General features: G+C 38.9%; 1 protein-coding gene across 1 annotated transcript; it reads right to left on the bottom strand.

Annotated features, from left to right (window-relative positions):
* Positions 1-873: 873 nt before the first annotated feature.
* LOC129275711 (mesenchyme-specific cell surface glycoprotein-like) lies at positions 874-22,823 on the bottom strand. The gene is made up of 12 exons (XM_064109155.1): positions 22,628-22,823; positions 11,610-11,828; positions 10,307-11,150; positions 9,388-9,535; positions 8,352-8,469; positions 7,645-7,845; positions 6,116-6,160; positions 5,762-5,868; positions 4,928-5,089; positions 3,684-3,904; positions 3,040-3,164; positions 874-1,878 (listed from the first exon to the last, which is right to left on the bottom strand). Exons 1-12 carry the CDS (start codon positions 22,821-22,823, stop codon positions 1,787-1,789), a joined length of 2,478 nt encoding a protein of 825 aa, XP_063965225.1. The 3' UTR covers positions 874-1,786.
* Between the last annotated feature and the right edge of the window lie 279 nt (positions 22,824-23,102).

The following is a 23,102-nucleotide window of genomic DNA, read 5'->3' as shown; positions in this document are numbered from 1 at the left end:
CCGGCCGCGGCACCTATGCCCGTGAGCAAGGCATTTAATCTACAATGCTCTTTTATCCTGCTTTCAAATAAATGGAAAATGCTATATGCATTATTGGAAACCAGATGTCCACTTGTTTAAAAAAAATGAAAAAAAAAATTAAAAAAAAATTAATGTTTACATGACATTTGCTCCGGAGACAATTGCTTCGATGGAAAATCTGCACGTTAAGCGAAACATAAAACCTAAACTCCCAAACTAAATAAACCCTAAATCCTTACATTATTCTGAACCAAAAACTCTTACATTCCTAATTTTAACCCTATGCCCTCTGAGATATTAAAACCTGGGGGGCGTTTCATGAAAGGACTTGTCGGACGTTTTATCCGACAAGTCCCATTTTATCCGACAGTTACCATTGTAACAGTGCTCCTCAGCCAATCAAAATCAAGGAAAGATGTCAGATCTGACAACTTGTCGGATAAAAATGTTGATGAAACACTCCCCTGATCGAGTAAATGTCGCAGGAGCATATGTCGTGTCACCGGTATGCTAACCCTAGTTTAGTTGAATCCGGGTTAAAATCATACCACACTTTTATGGAGTGCCAATTGTCAACCCATTTCCCAATTAATAATTACTTAATTATTCTTTTTAAAAAATTGCCAAAAAAGTGAGGTTTGAAATTGAAAGAATAGGAAAATACAAAAATATAATGAAGATTGATAATTGATGTACATCATAATTGCCACGAATATGGAATAGATATAATGAAGCCAGCAATCCATATAAGTGTGGTTTTAAATTCTCGTTCAGACTAGGGTAAACCTAAATTTAATTATCAAAATACTATACCCTTGACGTTTGAAATGACTGAAAAGGAAAACGAAATACTACATTTCATATACTGGGATTTATTTTATTAAATCACTTGCTTTCCAAAAATATCACTGTGAACTACTTAAGGATAAATTCTGTACATCTTAACAAGTGTCTACTCTATATAATCTATCACACATTAACATCATGCGAAAAGTAATATAGAATACAGTCTGTGAAAGACATCGTAATATTTCATCATTTTCTTTTATCAGTCAACATATATAGATACATACATATAAACTCTATGTCTATCCTAAAAAAATCTTGATTACGTAATAGGTATTTACGTCCCTTTTTCAGTGATCTTTGTATCTATGAAATTATAAATAAATTAATAAAAATAAACCACTGGCGTAAACCCTTGCGTCACACCTATTGTTCATGGGGGGTGGTTTCATTCACCCACTTGAATATCATGACGTCACGGATTTACGCCCGTGAAATAAACATATAAAAGTATATTCACTTTTACCGATATAAATTGATGCTGTTTGAAAAAGGGACCATGGCAAAGGTCTGGGAGCGTCTTTTCCAATTAATGCTGCAGCGAAAACCCGGTTGAGCGTGCTCCTACATCAGTTCATGTTCTATATTCATACATGTATATTATACATGTTCGTAGCTTGATATCAATATATTAAAATACAATATTATTATCAATCCAACACCTGGACTATCTACAGAATATATGAAAATATATATTCATATGCAATTATTTCTACAGGTTTAGGGTCTCAATAGAGGCCCTAAATCCTGTCAAATAGCTATACATCTAAGGAAACAAGAGTAGGAGCAGAGCATGTGCATACCGATTAGAAGGCAATCAGTGTGCTATTGTGTTGGATTAAAAATAGAGACGGTTGTTGTTTTATGAGTTGAAAGTAACGGGATGGTTTTATTTCATAATTCTGGGCATTTAACATGTTTAAAAGAGATAGGTGACTGCAGCAACGATGATGGAAAACAAGATGGCTGAAACAGAACGCTTGACTGAAGTAGCGCTGTTGGCCTCTTTTCCTGCAAATGTGAGAATAAATAAAAAAGAAAAAATGAGCAAGATATAGAAAAATAGATATATAACGAGGAATAGAGGGGGTGGGATGGGATATGAAATACAAACGTTTTAATTTTTCTGTCCTCACAGTGTAACAACAATGTGTTGTATCTCTCACCTTCGTCATCTCACCCCTGTTGTACTTCTTTCTTTTTTCCTCCTTTTCTCCGTCCTCACCCCCTCTTCCTCCCCTCTTTCTCTTCTTTTCTTTCCTCATCTTCTTCTTAATATTATTCCACTCTTTTTCATTCGTTCTTCTACTTCTTCAGACCCTCTTCCCCTTCTTTCATCCCAACCTTTAGTTTTTTTCCTCATCTCCATACTCATTGATCTACTTTAATATTGTTTCTTTCATTTTGTCCTATTCAGATTCGATATACTTTTATCATTGGCGGCGATCGGGGGGGGGGGGGGGTTAATATTGCCGCCTCCTCGATTTTAAACATTTGTACAGCATAATGTTGAAGAAGGACGTCTCAAACAACCACACTCTCCCTGTTAACGTACATTTTGTTGTACTGCAAACTGCATGTAATTAATATCAGTGATTTAAAACATTATCTGTAGAGGAATTATTTTTTTTTATCATTTCTAATGAGCTTTTCTTAAAAAACGTGAGTGAATGAGAGTCGGAATTACTCACGTGTGCCCTATGGGCCTGTGCTATGCGAGGCTATCGATAAAAAAAAAAAACTGGATATAGCAACAACGCGCTCTTTAATTGCAACTACTTGCCACATGCAACTACTTGCCACACGCAACTAATTGAAACTGATAGTATGGACAATACAGTTTATTCTCTTGGACCGATGCGGGCATTGTCCTACAAGTATCGTTGGATAGAAGTAAAGTAAGTAAAAGTGAAGTAATTGAGACCATGGGAAACACTTAAAAGTACTCGAGAAGGTCAAGCGCGCACAAATTTCCACAATTTTCTCTTGCGTGTGCGCATTGTTTCTTACATGTTGATATGGCCCATATACTATTAATTGTGTCATTGAGTACTTTTCCAGTAGCTTTAAAGTCGTGTGTGCGGCAACATACAAAGAGCTCTATCATGTCTATCCAGTATTTTTATATCGATGCGCGGTGACACGCGAAGACTGAAAATAACCCTTTCTTACTTAGTCTGTTCAGCATGTTTCTCCGAGATTCCTTCAAGATCCTGTACATAGAGAGGGTACCACTCTTCTTGCCCATAACCATCAAATAGTTGAATCTGTCTGGTGTGGACGATCTTGGGATGAATCTATCAAATAAATAAAAACATATGAATTAAAATTAAGCAACAGGCCTACCAATAGAATCACTATTTAGGGGGATGAAAAAGAATATATTTTTTTTGGGGAAAAATCATAACTGTCTCATCATTTCATTCGGTTTTATTTGAAGTTTACATTCCAACCAATGTGCTTTTCAGAGTTTTCATTTTATTACAGCAACTTGGTAGGCCTATTCGAGTTGAATTTAGCTTTAGAAAAGTCCAAGAGAACTCATAATTGCTCTCATCTCTTGTTGTGAATGAACCTATCATCAAAACTTACTGTAGTTGAGAAACGGGGCATAAATTTGATATTAAAATACCATATGTAAAAAAAAAACCGAACTGGTAAATTAGCCTATATTTTGGTCATCTCAAAAGTATTGGCATACGAATGGAAAAATAGAGTAGATTTGCAAGACAATAACAAATACTTCATATTGCATGGTTTTATTAATTCATTAAAATTAATAGGATGATAAGAACGCCGAAGCGTAATGCACTCACACAAGCTTGGCGGGATCTATGTCTCCCATTTGCTTTTGGTTAAGGAGTTGGCTGAAAGTTCCGGGCACTGGGCTTTTGCGGTAGACCGATTCGAAGTTCGGGAAGCTTCCATTGCTAGAGACGCTGAAGATACCGATGACGCTCGGGCCGTCGGCTCCGACGAAGACCAGTGTGGTATCGCGTTCGACGTTGGCAACAGCAAGACTCTTGCATTGTGCACCCTGGTGGAAAAGTTGCAAAAAGGTAAGATTGCGACATGAATCGACCGTGAATAACACAGCAGGGAAGAGATAATAAATTGGACAAGATAGATGAAGAAGAGTGAGAGAAAGAGAGAGAATGAGAGAGGGGGAGGGGCATGGCTGTACGCAGAATTTTTTTCTGGTGAGCAGGAAGCGTACATATTTTCCAAGGAAATGGAGCAAGGTGACTAAACTTGCCATTCGGACGCTTTTGCGCTTTCTGAGGTGAAATAAAGCATTTGGTGCACAATTTTGGTGAATGTTGTGAAACTTTCAAAATTTCCTGGGGGGGGGGGGAGGGGGGGGGCAACAGCCTCGGCAACAGCCCTCAGTCTTGGGGGTAGTGAGGGATAAGAAGAAAAAAAACCAGGCATTTGTTTCATCAATTTTTTATGGGGATGGCCAGAATAACCATTGTTGTAATCTTCAATTATTGGCCTTGGAGGTCAGAAGTCATTGGCCTATGGGCCCTTGGTCTTCGAGAAAACCCCATCCGACGAGACCGGGTGGGTGTTTCATAAAGCTGTCCGTAAGTTAAGAGCGACTTAAGAACGACTGGTGATTCTTTCTTGTGTTATATGGTATATCCATGAAGCTTAATAGCTTCATGGTATATCCATTGGAGATGGTTTAGCGCGTAAGAAAGGATCACCAGTCGTTCTTAAAGTCGCTCTCAACTTAAGAACAGCTTTATGAAACGGCCCCCCGGTGTTAGCCAGGAAATACTTATTTATTTTATTTATTTATTGCAAATCTTTATCCAGAATAGCCTGGTCAGCTTTATACAAAAATATGTCAAATTACACACTATATTTAATTAAAATGTTCATGAAAATCACTGGTCTTCCACAAGACTCTTCTTAAAAGATAGATGGTAACAATAAACCAAAATATTAATGGAAAACAATTTAATGTGATATGTGATATTATTATTATTTATTTTATTATTATTATTATTATCATCATTATTAGTATTACTATTATTATAATTATCATTATTACCAATTGTGTTGATGCAAGATCACGCTGTGACTTGGGTCCGTGTGATTGGGCGTCAGGTGTAAAACTCCTCGAGTTGTGTACCATCGGGAAGGTATCGGCGACGCCACGGGCGATCTGATCCTGACTGTCCCAAGCCAAAGCTAGATTGCTGTCGTTAAGGAACTGCAAATGATAACACGGATAATGATAAATTGAACGGTTTTAGTTCAAATTGCAGTGGTAAGTACCATTTCTTACAAGCATGGAAGCCCCTTTCTCATTATCAATTATGGTTATTGGTTATGTTTATAGCCGAAGTCGCGTAAGTAAGGTATTTTCCCCCTTGAATCAAACAATCATATTTTCTTCAGAGAAAGAAGATATGTAGTGAGGCATAAAATTAGAGATGCTTCCTTTTCGTAATGATTTAGGCGTATATTTTCTTTCATTTTTCTATATACATGTAGGCCTACCCATCCCTGCGGACAACAAGCTAAGTAGGCATTGTACAATATTATGTAAATAAAGAGCTTTCGCAATCGCGATGCGAAAAGAATTCAAGAGCACAGTAAATGTATCGAAAACGCCCGTCAAATGACAATGAACAGTTGGGAGGTCTTTGTCGAAAATTGGTGAACCGGAACAGCAGTATCGTCCTAAGTCTCGGAGCTGGTCGATGAAAAACATGCAAATATGTCTTTGTCCAGAGTCCAGGTCGAAACTGATGTTTAGATTCACCAATTTTCGACAAAGACTTCTTTATGTTTGTCATGAAGGTCAGTTGGCAAGACATTTTCTATGCCCTTGAAAGCGTTCTGCGTCGCGGTGCAAAACTCCCTATTACTATATTATTACCCTAAACATGGAAATTCCTCTGCCACCGAAGAAATTCACGTAGTCATAGCCGGAGTTGGGGTTAGCAGGATTGCGGAGCCCATCGACGCGACTCATTTCAAGTTGGCCTAAATAGAATGAAACAAGGGGAAAGTTTGATGATTATTGGGATCATTATTTTTTGCCTCAGTCACATCTATGAACAGACTCATATTTGCAAAATTTTAGACACAGCATTTGTGCACATTATAATCATAATTTTTCTTTGAAATTGTATGAAAATAAAACTAAATCTGCGATGGGGTGAAAATAAAGATGGCAAAAAAGTTTTATTTTTAATGCAAGTTAAAGAAGAAAACCGAATGCAAAACTTACCAAGCTCTCTAGGAGAAGAGTAGTTGGCAGGAAGGTATTGCGGCACTGAAGGGGTGAAAAGATATGCAAAAAAGAGTGAAGTCACTTAAAATTAACTGATCCAATGTAAACAACAATATGCAAATCACATCCATGGTTTCATCAAACATAATACTATAATAACAAGGGATACAAACTTGTCTTGCTTGAGCAAGATCGCGGTGAGTGAGAGATAGGCAACACGCGGTGAGTAAGAGATAGGGAATGCCTCAATGATCACTGAAATACAGTATGCAAGAAGAAAGGCTGACGATGTAGTGTTCATTCATAAGAGAAAGTTATTTGTCAGCTATTACCACATTATGGTACCCATATTGTGTTCATCTGATCCAATCGAGACTACAATATTTATACTCGAAGAGGGAGCTGGGCCATTATTCAGGACTGCCTTACTTCAGACGACTTATGGTGGCAGCGGTAGGATTTCAGATCCACGCTGACTTAGGAACCCCGATGCATGATGGTTAAAAGGTTCCGAGTTGTTGAATGTGTATTCTGGAAGGGTTTCTACAAAAGTGCCATCTTCTAGACAATATGGCTTAATAGCTCTATCGACATGCTGAGATGTTTTATATATCCTAATTGCCAAGTCGACTTTATAAAAAGTTCCGTTTCGTCATGGTGAGATACGTAATACATGTAATAGATAACGAAAACGTAAATGTCATTACGACCTATAACTTCCTAAACGTAGACTTGACAAGATGTAATATCCTGCCATGTCGACATGATAAAGTTATTTAGGCCGAGAATATATCACCATTTCGTGAGGTATAGGTGACACATTGAAGCTTCCGTAAGTTTGTAATGTAACACGGTAAATAATAGAATTTACAATGTTGACGGTATACGGGAAGATGGGATTTTTATAAGGGAATTATTATTTTGTTTCTGATGTCTGCAAGGTTGTTTTGTATTTAACACGTTCCTTTAATCATTGCTTCTTTGCAAAATATCAATTCTGTTTGATGTAATAAATATTTTGGCCAAGATTGTTATAATTTCTAAAAAATCTCAATTATGACTCAGGTTTTGTCTATAATTATGTTGGTTGTATGTAAAATCCACGATTCAGTACACTCCTAAAATGTTGGGTAACATACTGTCCACACAACAATTGGTTAAAACAGTTATCCAACTCTGGGTAGTTTTCAACCAATTCTGTGAAGTTTTCGCCCAAAGCACACATTATTGGTTTAAAACTACACATTGTTGTGTGGACGGTATGTTGCCCGACATTTTAAAAGTTTAGGTATATATATACTCGGTTTCGTCGATGTTTCTGTAATCCAATTAGATCTGAAGGGTGGTTTATAAAGCGGTCCGTAAGTTACGAACCGTTGGTGACCGTGTCTTTCCCGTGCTTAATCATATACAGCCTCTGAAGCTGACTTAGCAAACATGTTCCCATTGAGATTAAAGTCGTGCATAACTATACGAACAGTTTTATGAAACGCCCCCATCCGACTTGGTCGGTTTAATGAACTCACGTTGTCGGAGCCTGGAATACGGGACAGCGTCACTGAAGCGGGGTGGGTCGCCTTGGTTTCCTCCGTACTTGGTTGTAGCGCCCTCATCGGCTGTGAAGAGGAACTGTTCGGTTCCCCACCGGGTCCGCATTACAAACGGTTCGATGGCACTCGGTTGCCTTAAACTGTAGATGTTATATCCTCTGTTGAAGGATATACCCGCTGTTGGGGATAAAAAGGGGGTAGATTAGATTATTTTAGTCTAACTAAAACTCGCTCTATTTCTGTTGCTTGACTCGATTACCTGACATAGCATTTTAAGCTTATTCGACTAGATGGTTGGTTGAAGTAAGAACTACATGGCGTTAATCCTCTGTTGACCAGTTCAAGAAAGCTAAAAAAAGAAAGCCATCTATTTTACTTAGAGGACAATGAATTGCATGGACTGAGCTGATCATTCTGCGGTGCTGAATTATTGTTTTAGTGGCCCAAGCATGGAGAAGTGTGTGTGCATCAATTTGTAACCAAAAAGGAAAGGCGATATATCAAATGACCATTGGACTGAATTGGATTATTGAAAATATAATTATAGACCCTAACATGATTATAACTGATGAGTTCGATTGTTTTTTGTTTTTGTTTTCGCTTTTTTGGGGGGATGGTTGATATTGTCAGATTAGTCTATGAATTTCATTCTGGAACGACAAAGGGAGTGAATAAGTTCATACCAGGGGTACTTGAGGCATCCAGAGAATAGTTGTTCCATGGTTTCAATCCTACAGCGCTGAATGAACTCACTCCTTCATAACCTTCAGTCAGAGTGATCTGCACGACAGCGTTGTTAGGCTGCCAGTAAAAAAAGACGAATCAAATGTTATCACAGAATAAGTCAACAGATGGTTCAAGACCTCAAGGTTCATTCTTAAGTAAGACCCTTATTACCAAGTCCCATTTGATGGTAACAGATTCTGCAAGTCTCAGTTTTATTCTAGACTCGGCCTCGGCGATATCTACGATGGGACACACTATAAGAGGTCACATTGAAGATAACATTAAATGTTACCGAAACCATGCCAACCTCCCATCCCCCATAAGAAAAGAAAGGGAATGTTCTGTGTCAGGCATGCACATATTAAGAGAAATCCACACATGCCCCTTTTAGGGAGTAGATCTACTAAAGGAACCGTTTATCAATCTTAGCCATGAGATTGAGGTGAACTTCCCAAAGGAGCTAGGGCAACGCTGCATGGGACATGGCTCATACCGGGACTCATAAGGATAACGAATGAGAATTAACCCTGAAAGCCCCTGAAAGATATCTTTCACTGAAAGCATTTCACACTCTTAGCAAAAAAAAAAAGGTTCTTAGATGGTTCTATGCTTGTCCCTTACTACGTTTAATCGTTCCCTCGGGCCTTAAACAGCTACTTTGGAACCTGTTTAGGTTCTTCACTAAAGAACCTCTTGGGGAACCCTTTTTCTCGAGGGGTCCAAATACGAAACAAAAGGGTTCAGTTCAAATTTGCACCTTTTTTTCTAAAAGTGCATGAAACAAAAAGTGAGGGAAATCGAGATTTGATCGAAAAATATCTGCTAAACTGAAATCATTGCATCGGATTGGCTAAGAGAAAGATTTGTCAGAGAAATCAATGACGAGCCGCTTCAAGGAACTCTTCCCGGGATGATACCTCCCAGGATCCACTCCGCATGCATTGAATACTCGGGCACAACACTAGGAATGGGTCGGTGATTGTTCTTACGTACCGTCAGACTGACGACTGCGATATCGGGACGGGATGGGTGTTCGCTGATAGATGATGGTTCAAGGGACTTGGACAGAGTTCGTGGCGAGTTTGCACTCAGAGATCCATCGTAAGGCATGCGGACACCGTAGAGAGATGGCATGTTTGTCCTGAAAAGAGAAGGAGTTTCCTTGACATTTGTTTGTTGCGGTTCACGATACAATAACGAGTTTTCGCACCGCCACGCAGAACGATTTCAAGAGCACGGTAAATGTACGGAAAATGCAAGTCAAATCAGTGAAACGATGAGAGGTCTTTGTCGAAAATACGTGAACAGAAAAAGCAGATCGTCTTAAGTTTCGGAGATGACGAAAAGTTGAAAATAATGTCGTTAGTCCAGAGTCCAGGACGAAAGTGATGTAAGTTCACCAATTTTTCGACAAAGGCTTTGGGTTGCTAAAAGTTATTTTAAACCAACCCATACTATATCTTTAGAATGAATATTATCTATATAAAACTTTAAGTGAGGTCTTTCTAATGTATCAAGCGCTTATAAAAGAACGGAAGATTATTAAAACATACACAGTGGCTCTAAGGATAAAATATTTGATTAGAGAGATCAGTCTTGTACTAACCCTTTTGCGAGTGATGACCCCAGCCCCAAAAGAAACTATGAATATTTACCAGGTACCATATTTTCAACCTAACTAAAGGCAGCTCATTAAGAGGGTTATTATCACTCTAAAAACAGTTTACCCAATATTGGGTAAAGTGTTAGGTAAAAAGAAAATATTTTATAAATTTTACGTAGTTTTGCGTTGAAATTTACCCTTCAAGCATGCATTTTGCCCAATATTGGGGAAAAATTACCCAACGAACATGCATGTTCCCTTTCTACCCAATATTGGGTAAAATTTTGACTCTCTGTTTTTAGAGTGTACCTGGTATTGTAGCTCCTGAAATCCACTGTCGTGATGGTCATTCGGTGGCCGAATTGTGTTGCACATGTGCCTTGAGTGGTAGGAAAGTTTGTTCGTCTGCCTGGGAAGTTCGGATTACGACCGGCACCTGGGAAGTTCGGATTACGACCGGCACCTGGGAAGTTTGGATTGCCACCGGTACCTGGGAAGTTTGGATTGCCACCGGCACCCGGGAAGCCTTGGTTACCGCCTTGGTTACCGCCTTGGAAGGTGGGGTTGTTACCGCCTTGGAAGGTGGGGTTATTACCGCCTTGGAAGTTGGGGTTATTACCGCCTTGGAAATTGGGATTACCACCCTGGAAGGTGGGATTATTACCGCCTTGGAAGTTGGGATTGTTTGGGGTATTACCGCCTTGGAAGTTGGGATTGTTTGGGGTATTACCGCCTTGGAAGTTGGGGTTGGTGGGGTTATTACCGCCTTGGAAATTGGGATTACCGCCTTGGAAGTTGGGATTGGTGGGGTTATTACCGCCTTGGAAATTGGGATTACCGCCTTGGAAGTTGGGATTGGTTGGGTTATTACCGCCTTGGAAATTAGGATTACCGCCTTGGAAGTTGGGATTACCGCCTTGGAAGTTGGGATTGGTGGGGGCATTACCGCCTTGGAAGTTGGGATTACCACGGCCTGGCTGCTGCCGTTGCTGTTGCATTTGCTGCCTGTTCTTTTTAATCCTAACGATGGAGATGGTACCTTCGGGATCTATGAAGGAGCCGGTACCAGGATCCAAGGCTGCCGATCCTTTGTTGGCCACTACAATGGTTTGGCAATTGTCGAAGAATTTTATGCTGACGGGATCGGATCCGACTGCACAGAAAGATATGAATATAACAGATAGTCATTATGACGAAAATGCATCTCTCTGTCGTCACCGTTGTGTACAGTGGACATTGATTATATTCAGATACGGTATAAGTATATTCTGGCATTGCTCTTGGTCGTTTTCATGTCCTCATATCGTTATCATAGAAAATCACAAAGGATTTGCATTGTTATGGAAATCAACTTCGGAATTTAGTCATCATTACATTTTTGCTTTAAATTGGTATGAATAATTTATGTTGTTTCCTTCAAAGCGCGAAGTTATGAGCGTCAGAAAAAGAAAACATCCAAACTTTGAACGCGCCGATTATCTCAAAAACCTTTCGGAGACCAGCCACAGTATAGGGCAGTTCATCAAATCCCTGACTATTATTTTGATAAATTGTAATAAATATTCCATTTTGTTTTACAGATAAAACAGTAATATACCGTTGATATACATACCTGGGCCAGTGCAAATATTGTTCCATCTCTTAGTGTTCCGCCTGTACTTGTCCCACACGTGGAGTGTTCCCGGATCGGTTATTTTCGCACCGCGGGTAACCCATGCAACGATGTATCCGCAATGTGCGATATCGGTAGCCTGACTTGCAGTCTTTTCTTTATGGACAATATTTGGTGCTATGAACCTTGAATAGTCGACAACTTGGATAAATTTGTTACCTGGAAAAAATCAAATATATAATTGGAATACTTATTATTATTTATTTTGTTTTATTTCAAAGAAAGTCTATTCAATATTTCTCACAAATCGTATAATCAAATGCCAAATGCATGTAATATATTACGTAAATTTTTATACATGTATAGGAAACAAAATTTAAGTACGCTGGATGTGTCTCGATCCATTAAGATCTATAATAAACTTATTTTGCTGCATATTCATAGTGCGTTATAACTCACTATTTAGTCCAATAATCACTTCCTTTAATCACCACCGTCTATGAACAGTTCCTCTCATAACCAGTTGGTCTAATATCCATTTTATTTTCATTCATTTTGCGCAATGAACACTTGGTCCAATTAGACCAAGTGATAGATGGACTAAATGGCTATTGGACCAACTGGTTATTAGCCGATGTGGTGAATAGACGAATTGGCACTTAGACCATGTGGATAGTGGACGAACTGAAGGTAGACCAAAAATGAACGTAGACGAGTTGGCAATTGGACGAATTGGCAAGAGACGAATCGGAAATAAACCGATATAATTATGAGGTCAGCCACTATGACGGATTAACCTAGATTTAAAATGTTTCTTATAGGTAATTGGTTACTGATACCAGATTGGCGTTTACCAGCAGAAAGCTGTCATGCCGAGTTCCTACAGGAGTTTACATAAACAGAAACATAAACTAGAGAGTTTTTGCGTTTACCACGGAGACGCTCTCTACAACGCATCGATTCCTTTGAAAATGCAATTAAAATCACAATTGAGACCTGAGAGGCTTTTGTCAAAAGTTGATGGACTGGGACAGCAGATCATCCGAAGATTTGCACCGGACGAACAATTGCAAATATATCGTCGTCCAGAGTCAAGAGATGCCGATGCTGCGTCGGTCCACCCACTTTTGACAAAAGCCTCTCGGCTGTCCATCGTCATTTGACTTGCATTTTCAAAGGAATAGGTGCGTTATAGAGAGTGTCTACGTAGTAAATGCGAAAAGTCCGGATTGATTGAATGGGGAGTTCAGTGGGCTCTTAACGTGCAAAGGTGGTGACTCTCTCTATATACGGGCCTCCATTTAACGTAAAAAAATGGGTATCAAAGATATTTTATGTTATTTCATTACCATCACATGGAAAATATATCAACCTTAAACACACACAAAGGTCAATTTTCTATACTTCTGCATTTTTTAGCCGTATCCGAATAAGGATCTGCAACACATTCTCGTGTTCACCTTTAATTTCTTTATTTTGGGGTATGGTATTGCAATACTGCATCGCTATAAGGGTTGTATGATCTCAACATGCTCAATAGTGCTTTTTTAAACATGTTTAAAGCATAACGTTCGGGCGTGGCCAAGTCAGACATGTGCAGGAGCTCATATCCTGTGACGTCAATGCCTCGGGAGTAACTTCAGTGTGACTAAGGTCAAATGGAGGAACTGAGGAAGGGGTCGCATAAGGGGCAGGGAGGGAGCTATCCACGTACTGAACCTTATTTGGGCATTTAGACATTTAGACGTCAGATGACATTTCCGATCAAACTTGTCATATGAGGGAGAGGCAGAGGCAGAAAGAGTTTCAATAAAACGCAACTCTAAAAAAAAATCACATGTAAGTTGACTTTCAACCAATCAAATGCCCGCATTTTGAGACTTGCGCTTTATTTATTTAGTTGAGTTCAAACGGGTGACGGGAGGATCCTCATGGCAAACATTTCGTTCACGTTGCGTATTTTATTTCGTATGGAGATACTTGAAGTATCATTTGAAAATTATTAAGTGAACAGATGCCAACCCACCCTATGTGAATGATTTGGAAAGGGGTGCTCTAAACGCTGTTTGAAATTTAAAGTATGTTGTATAAGACCGTTAGTCTAACAACTATTATTTGAACTTTTGAACAAATTATTTGAATTTGTGGACATGATGTCACACTAACAACTATTTTGTTTGAGGTTTTAAACATTTTTTGTTTAAACTTTTGAACAGTTTGATAAAAGTTTTAAAAAGTTGGTTAAAGTTTAAACGATATTTGTTTAAACTTTTGAACAAGCTGTTTAAAGCAAGTGAGCAAAAATTTGACATTTTCAATACAAAAATCAAATTTTGTGAAAGATTTTTACATAACATACGGAAAATATGAAATATGTCACCACTGTTCCTTTCCTTTTCTTTCTCATTATTATTTTTAATTGGTCGTGAAAACTTTGGGCCGGGTCCGCAACCCCCCAGCCCCCCCCCCTTCCATCTGTACGTCAGTCGCAAATAAGCATATCCTATTAGGGAAAACAAAATACCTTGCATTATTGTTATCTCAATGGGTGATGATAATGCTTATATCATAGAAAATAATGTCAATGCATTTGTTTCCAATGGTATCAAAGAATAGGCGAGATAATTAAGCCAATGACACAATGTAAGTTTTTCCAATAGGCAAAAGGCCTTTAGGGGAAGGTTAAAGTTGTGAAACTCGAATGGCATTAATGTAGATATGTCAATTGTTCCACAGGGAGAAAATAAAGCTTATATAGCCAACATTAAACGACAAGTGTAACAAGACCTTTTTAAAGACATAAAGAGAAGAAAAAGTTGTGCAAACGCCAAATAGATTACTTAATTTTATCTAAATAAGGAAAAGTAATTCAGCCAATGTGTTAAGGCCTTAATTTTCGGTAAGGGTCAAGTGACGCTATTTCAGTGGCACTCGATGGTTAAGAAAAGACCACAGGTGGAAATGCCTTATTCTAACAGTATTCAAGTGTTACGGAAAACCCCATGCAGGAGATGATAGGGATAGGGGAGGGTGTAAAAGGGAGAGAGAGAGAGGGGTGCACTGCAAAAACACCGGTGTTGATTTAACACCAGCCCGGAATCTATGTCCACACCAGAGAAGTGTAAAACAACACCAGTTTTGTTTTGGTCTAACACCAGATAGGTGTTTATACAACACCAATGAGTATTAAAACAGGATTGGTTTGATATTAAACTGGTGTTGTTTCAATACATCTCTGGTGTGTATATGTATAGATCCCGGGCTGGTGTTAAATCAACACCTGAGTTTTTGCAGTATGGCAGTGTGGAGTCAGTAGTAAGTTTTCGTTCTACGACGTACGGAGGATTCAGGAACACAGTAAATCTATTGTGAATGCCCGTCAAAACGACAAAGAACAACTGGGAGGTCTTTGCCGAAAATTGGTGAACCGGAACAGCAGTTCCGTCCAAGGTTTCGGAGCTGTCGTTTGTCCAGAGTCCAGGACGAAGCTGCTGTTTGATTTACCAAAGACCTCTTGGGTTTTCTTTGTCATGAAGGGCATTAAACCTTCTATGTTCTTGAATGTGTCGTGCATGGTGGAGCGAAACTCCCTAATGATGCAAATGAGACGAACAGAGATTGTCTAAAAAAAAAAATGTTATCGGCGTGTAAAGAAAGACTTAAAGCTCATGAATGCCTCTGTATATGGCAAGATAAATTTAATCAACGAATCAGAAAATCCTCTATTAATCCTTATTAAACAGTACATTCTTATCTTATCTCATTTCGAGATACATCAAAGTGCTCATATAAAACAAAAGATCGCTTTCCTTAGAAAACTATACACGTACGAATCTTCAATTTGTAATGCAGTAGCCCCGAAATAAAAACCATTTTCATGATCGAACGGAAGACAGCGGCTTATTATGCTTAAGCCAATAGTATCAGTCAAACATCCGCGTTTAAATAAAATGATGAAAATGCATTGTCGTGAATATGATAGCAAAATCCTACTTTAATATCAGAAACGATATTCATCTCGCTCGAATAAAGGGTTAAGATAGAACTTGATATCCACTGTTATCACTTTGAAGGGCAGGAGGAAGATGGGAGGAAGGGGCCTCCCCTCAGCGGGGCTTTAGATGCACCCTTGATAGGGTGAAAAACAGGAAAGGGGGTCAAGGAAATCTCGTCTGATCTCCTCAAACCCGAGACGCTGCTCCTGCCCTGACGGTGCCTTCCTCTTCTGGTTCAGGTTCTGTTTAAAGAGACCCTAAAAACCAAAACTTACCGCGCGTGTCTATAAAATAATTCACTTATCTTAATATATATCTAACTCTTCTTGTGTTGAGACCCCCTTTCTTCCTGGGGGGTCTTATAAAGCGGAAAAAGCCAAGCTCACGGACATGACGGAGGTAAATAGGGCTATACCTAAATGCTTTTACGAATAACTGAAACATGGAATCCCAGAATATCAGCAGAAGGGTGAAATACACTTTGCAATGTAATGTCAGTTGAAATTAACCTTGTGAAAAAAATAAACAAAAGCATAAAGAATGTCCATCAATACGATTTCCAACATAAATTTTGTAATGGAAGACCTGAAAGGGAACGTACTCTCACAACATCTTCTCAATCTTTGTGAAAATTGGGCGTTATATTTTGATCACGAATTATTACTCTTCTTAAAGTTTGTGCATAATTTAAACAAAAATCATGACAACCTGGAATCTTGCCAGAGGACTGATACCTGACATAGCAGCATTAATCTATACGAAGTACTTGATTCCAATATTTAGTCATTAAAGATCTTTTCATACAAAAATATCCAAGGAATTGTCGCTATGTTCAGTGGAGAAGTGCGCATATAATTATTGAAGAGTCATGCATTGTTCCACGAGCGATTATCCTCCATTTCATCAATTTCATCTAGGATAAAATTTAATAGTTTTGTATTTGTTGGTTAGGAAAAGTGTTACTGGGGTGGTATGTATATACAAGATCGATTGTCCATACATGTATATCAATATTCGTAATTTTCAAATTGCCTTTTCTTTTCGAGGCTTCTTTGTTTTAAAAAAAAAATGGGGAAAATTATTTGGGTATCATGATGTTTTGATGTTGCAATATGCACTACAGGCTGACTAAACACTTGACTATTTAAGCTTACAATTTTCGAGTCCCCAGCCTAGTAATGGAAAGAATTAATGTTGATCTACCTACCGCAGTCATCACCATCAAAACACGGGAAATGACGCATTGGAGAATGAGCTAGGGGCCCTTCAATGTCAACTAATAATGTAATGTGACAATGTTAAAGAGACGTGAATGGCGGTGCCCCCCCCCCCGCGTCATTTAGGAATTTCACCGTTGAACTGCTTACGATTTTTTCCCCATCCAGTGTAATCGAGCTGTGTGTTGATCCTTCAAATGTTTTGAGTGTGCTTGTTGAACTCCTGAATCCATTTATAAGTTGTATGTAAAAAGGAAAGGGTTCATTGACCCCCCCCCCCGCCTCATTGAGGTGATGTGCTCCTATTATGAAGTAGGCATCACTAGCACTTTTCACTTTAAACATGCTTAAGGAAGAAAATGTGTTATATTGCATGTTTTGATGATGTATTCTACATTATACTAAAAGGGGTGGATTCGTTGTGAACATTTTTATTTGTCATGAAATTATTTTTCATTCTCTGGACAAAAAGGGAAAGAAATACATAATAATATGCCTACATTATTTTGAAGGAAAAACAATAACAACAACAACAACAACAACAACAACTGTGTACCAGACTACCAGATAAGCTATCCAACGGTAATAATCATAGGCCTACACTATAAAAACACTGTTTAAAATTTTAAGCACATTGTTTAAGCCCGTCACTCTAACAACTATTGTTTAAACCTTTTAAATAACTGTTTAAACTTTTTTAAACAATTGTTCAAACTTGTTAAACAAGTTGTTTAAAAAGTTTACACAATTACATAATAGTTTAAGCAACTTATCGTTATAATGACAGACTTAATCAATGTGCTATTTTTTCTTACTGTGCAAATGATGAGATTTACTAAAAGTTTTTATTTGAAAGATCACGGAGTGGGAGCTAGACTTTGTATCGGCTTTGGTGTTGTAGACGGGGGAAAATGGAATCCGGGTACTATAACAAACTGGATGGAATAGAAAGTGGGTTTGGGTGAAACGACAATAAGAGTGATTTACAGAAAAGGGAAAGAGGGAGGGGGTCACAAATAGTCCGACATCTACAACTCTTACCCGTTGCGGTGGGGTCGGGACGGCGCGCCCAAGTCCCGTAACGTCGACCCAATTCACGAAACAAAAATTGACAGTTGATAAGAAAGGGATGACAACTCGAAAGCACAAGTCATTTTTCCCTCGAGAATTGAAGCCCTCTCTTATCTCAACTCACCATGTCATGTTTGAACGAACTCTTTCCGAATCAAGGGCAATGTCAATTGTGAAGAGGAAAACTCTGGTAAGCAGTCTTATTCCAAGAGTTAAGGGATGGGGGGGGGGGGTGGCAGGTGGGTGAATGTGAAATGGTGAAATGGGTTTCATTAATTCAAGAGTCAGTGAAAATCTTCGTGAGTTGGAAGGATGTGAGGTGGTCTCGTACTGCATTCCTGGTCCTGGGGCCCGTTGCAGAAAGAGTTGCAATCAATCGTAACTCTAAAAATCATGCGCAACTTGATTTTCAACAGCGCGCATTTGGGACTTACGATTGATTTTTTGACTTACGTTTGAACGCAACTCTGTCTGCAACGGACCCCTGGTCTTCAAGATATGGACAGGATGTTAATTTATATTTATATCCACCTATTTTTCTGCCCGCTTTACTAAATAGGGATGGGACTGAAGAGAAATGTACACCCGCCTATGTAAAGAATTTCCTTCCCGAATCAGGGGGAGGGGGGGGGGGGTGCGTGGTATTCAAGTTAGGTTTCGACCCAAGTATGTCTATGCAGCTGATGCCGCGACCAAACTCTTGCCCTTTTTAGGGAGGTTGGTCGAAAAAAAAGAGGGCACCTACTCTTCACAATAGGAGCTGCAGAACGGTTTTCACAGGGGGGGGGGGGCTGTTCCGCCCCCTTGCATATTAATGTGAATTTCAGCGTCAAAATTGTCCCCCCTCCCGCCAAAAAAAAAGAGTTTGGAAATGTATGCCCTATTTTCATGACTTTTGCTTTGCCAATTACTTATACACATCAAAGTTATAGCCTTTCAGTAGCGTACCCCAACGTTCACCTTCCCTTTTAAAAATCTGCATGTATCCTGTGTTTCTACCATTCCATGACTGTGTAATTACCCCGTACCCACCTCATAGCTAGTCGGTCCTCTGACGTTGTTGACTGAGCACGAATGCTTGGAACGAATGACTAATCGGCATATAAAGTGTGATCATTCCCTTGTTGGCGGGAGATCGCGTTCAATCACGAGGAATTATCGGGGGACGTTCGTGACATTTAGCGAAGAAACCGCGACCCCCTTTTATAAGTCATAAACATTTCTAAGGATGAACGACGACCATCCCGTCCCCTATCCACTTTAACCAGACATCACATGACATTTCTGTCATCAGGAAATGACTTAAGCTATTCAAAAAAGAATATTTGATAACATCTTCGATGCACACGATACGGTTGAACGTTTGACGTGTACATTCATTTATATAAATTTGCAAGTGAGCGTGGTAAGCGATCCAAATATTTTACTTTTTTTAATTGATTGAATAATTCTGTTATAATTTTTTCATCGATATTCAATTCTTTCTGATAAGAAAAAAATATGGCATTAAGACATAAATGAATATATATAGAGAGGACAGTCCAATTAGCCAGAAAATAAACGTTCAAAATCAAAATAATGATGTATAATGAGAACAGTATTTATCGTAACAGAAAATGTTCTTGGATTAGGGGCATATAGAGCGGAGGTCTGCATATCTCTCACCCCTCCCTCCTCCCTACCTGTGATGACACTTCAGCCAGTAAAAATTCAATTTGAATATAGAAAATTGACATCTTGTGTCTTTTGGTCCTATATTTTCTTGATTTTGGGAATGTGACTGCAGAAAAGATGTGCGTGGAGATTGGACCCAGGGCCCATTGCATAAGGTAAGTAACAATTATGGGGACTTTACCCGCTTTGATATGACCATTATGACGCAATTGCCCAAAAGCCAATCAAAAACAAGGATTTCGGTAGAAGTATAACCACGCTGCCAAACCTGCCGGTGTTATTAACAACATCTCCCTACAGCGGTATAGGTGATAGAAGTATGGATGTAGACACACCAGATAGCCGTTTAAACAAAACCAGTATGTATTAAACAAGATCAGTTTGCTTTATATTATGAGCTGGTGTTATTTCAATGCTCGTCATCTCAATACCGGTGATTTTGCAGTGCAGCGCAATGACAAACATACCTCCTAATAGAAAGTAACTTTTATGTAACCGGGACTTGTACTCGACATTGACGAAAAACAAAAAGAAAGGGTGGAGGTTGTACCAAAGATCACAAATGGCGAAAATTATAATGGATGAAGGGTGGAAATGAGCAGTGACACGAATGACGTCATATTCAAGCACCAATATGGGACAACAGGGTCATTAGATCTGAAGGCAAACTTGATTTCCTATAATTAAGTTATGGACAGCTGAAGTCTCGCCAATTGTTAGTTACTTTATTTTAGGCTTCAAAACAGGGTAAATCTTGGCAAGTATTCCACCATCTCTTTCCTTACCTATATACCGGTCTTCTTTAAATAGTATCATAAAATAACAGTGAAATTATTTACAATCATATCATATTTTTAGATTTGGATAGTATACATGTAGATGGATGGACGGGTAGATAAATAGATAGATAGATAGATAGATAGATAGATGGATGGATGGATGGATGGATAGATAGATAGATAGATATATAGATAGGTAGATAGATAGATAAATAGCTGGATGGATGGATGGATGGATAGACAGATATATAGATAGATGGATGGATGGATAGACAGACACATAGATAGATAGATATATAAATAAAAGATCAAAGAGAAAGAAGTGCGTAAGGGGAAGGGGGTGAATAATGCGAGAATTTGTGGCTATACATTTTCTTCTGCAAACATTACCATAATATACTGTATTTTAAGAAAAAAAAATATGTGTGATGTAATTATCATGCACCATTTTTATAGAATAATTTATCCGAATTCTCATTCCGAGACGGGCACATTTTTTTCTCAAAAATGCCCGATAAGCATAAATAACGCAATTCGTCGCTATCATTTTTCTTGTGCAACCATTATTATACAGGACTTTAAAAAATGTGTGCCAGATAAATAAGCTAAAGTATCGAAACATCAACATGAATGCTCGCTCCTAGACGGGCAAATTTTTCTTTATTTCAGTATCAGAAGAGCAATGGATAATATCGGGCCAATGGACCTTATCTTTCAAACCTTGCTGATGCCCCCCTGGACGCCAATTTGAAACAGGCGGATGAGGGCAATTTTGTCATCGAGTAAATTCCCTGGACAGAGCCTTGATCTTCCATAAAATATTATACAGCGGAAAAAAGAGTGATTCAGCCACTTACGTTTCGAATTTGTGATGAATCTAAAGGCGAGGATATTGTCAAAAAAGGAATACTGTTTGAATCTGCAAGTTACCTAAAAGGGGCACGTATAAATTGGCTTTATGCCCACTCTAATTTCTTGAAAAGTATCATCCCTTTTGAATAGAGAGACAACCTTTTGTGGATATTATTATTGAGATTGATTTAAGCAATTGCACTTGTTTATGAAGAGCTACCCCAAATATTTCTACTCGTCACAATATTATTTGCCCTAGCTTGCAAGAAAATATTGGATCCGCCTCAGCCCCCAGAATACAGAAAGTTTTAATTATCATTATTTTATGGCGAAAGGCTCTAGATACAGATCACATCGAGTCCTAATCGTTAAAACACCTTTTAACACTCTTGCCCGTATCTTAATTTAGGCCATGGTCAATCTCTCAGCTAAAACTATGGGAAGCCGAAAGTGTCAATATTTCGTTTATACCCAGCTCCCACATTCACGACTCGCACCACGATTGAAACGGCGATTTCAATCAAGTATTAATCATAGAGATCGTATCAGATCGCATCAGATCAGTCGTGACAATCGTACTGCGTGATCGCAGAAAAAAAATGAAGGGTTCAAAAATTCTCGCTATCAGTTACGGAACGTAGCGTTCGTAACGGATCGGACGACAGTGGATGGGAACGAGGAATAACATTGTATGTTTATTATTATGTTAAATTTTCTCTTACATCATGCTACAATGTTGGGGAGTAGATATTACTTCCCCGAGTAAGAGATAAGATTATCATCGAACCGAGTATTGCTAAAGATATGTTCCACGAATTGGCCATCCAAACCTCAAATTTATACCAGAGTAAGATCTAAACCCAATTACGGGCCCCTAACTGTGTAAATCATGCGCATCTGGATAGAGTCGATAATGTTCGGAATCTCAAACAAGGCTTGAAAATTCAAACAACAACTTTTAAATTTTCAAACAATAGAAATGGAATATTGTTGCTTAAGTTTTAAACAATAATACCCGATCAGGCCATAAAATCAAGTCGTATATTTTACTGCGAATTCAGGCTTCGTTCTCAAGATAAATTTGACATACCACTATATTTGAAATGGATTTTCACGGCTTTTGCTAATCTATTCAATTTCAGTCAAGTTTATTGTCAAATCTGTATAAATCGAAACAATGTATAATTCAAACAATAAAAAAAGAGAAAATAATGAGTGAGGGACATAATCGACTCTCTCATTTGCATTATCACCGAGATGTGCTGTTTTGTGAAAAATAAGTCAAACTTTAGAATGTCACAATTTTCTTATTTTACATCTGATTTTGATAGAATTTTCAGCGTTATGCTCGTTTGATTTTGCTCTCTTCATATCCGTCAACATTTTCTGGGGTAGAATTGACCTTTAAGTTAGCCTACTTATATACTCACCGGCCACATAGGCATATGAGGCTGAGGGATCGTAGGCCACGCTGTTGGCGGCGCCCTGGTCGTACTGATACTGCCTTTCATTGTTGTTGATATAATCCGAAGGGATATACTTGGTGGCCATATACTTTAGAGTCCATATCGCCAAGGTGCTGTGGGCACATAGAACAAGGATCGCAAGAACCTTCAGGAACCCCATGGTTGGTGGTGCAGGATAGCCGGCTAACCCTGTAAATGTTGGATCTCTTTTCTGCAGCTCTTGCTCAGGAACGCGACTGGATGAAAAGGCCTCTGACGCGATGTGTCACGACCGAATGACAGGGAGCTAGTGAACCTCTTGCGTCTTGGAAGTTGAGACCCTGACAGACAGGAAAAGGGTCGTTTCCTGCCGAGTTCGGTGATGCCCGGGGAGGGTGCGTCTAGAACCCGAGTACTAACTGCAGAAGGTGACGCGCGCGCACGGAATTCGGCTTTGACG

Source organism: Lytechinus pictus, chromosome 14 (assembly GCF_037042905.1).
Source record: "Lytechinus pictus isolate F3 Inbred chromosome 14, Lp3.0, whole genome shotgun sequence".
NCBI lineage: Eukaryota > Metazoa > Echinodermata > Echinoidea > Temnopleuroida > Toxopneustidae > Lytechinus > Lytechinus pictus.
This window is presented reverse-complemented; position numbering and strand designations above follow the sequence as displayed.

Coding starts and splice junctions, on each gene's coding strand:
- LOC129275711 (XM_064109155.1), bottom strand. CDS start 22,823: ATGGGGTTCCTGAAGGTTCTTGCGATCCTTGTTCTATGTGCCCACAGC. Junction 9,536..10,306: donor TTCAGGAGCTACAATACCAG/GTACACTCTAAA, acceptor TTCTCTTTTCAG/GACAAACATGCCATCTCTCT. Junction 1,879..3,039: donor AAACATGCTGAACAGACTAA/GTAAGAAAGGGT, acceptor TCACATTTGCAG/GAAAAGAGGCCAACAGCGCT.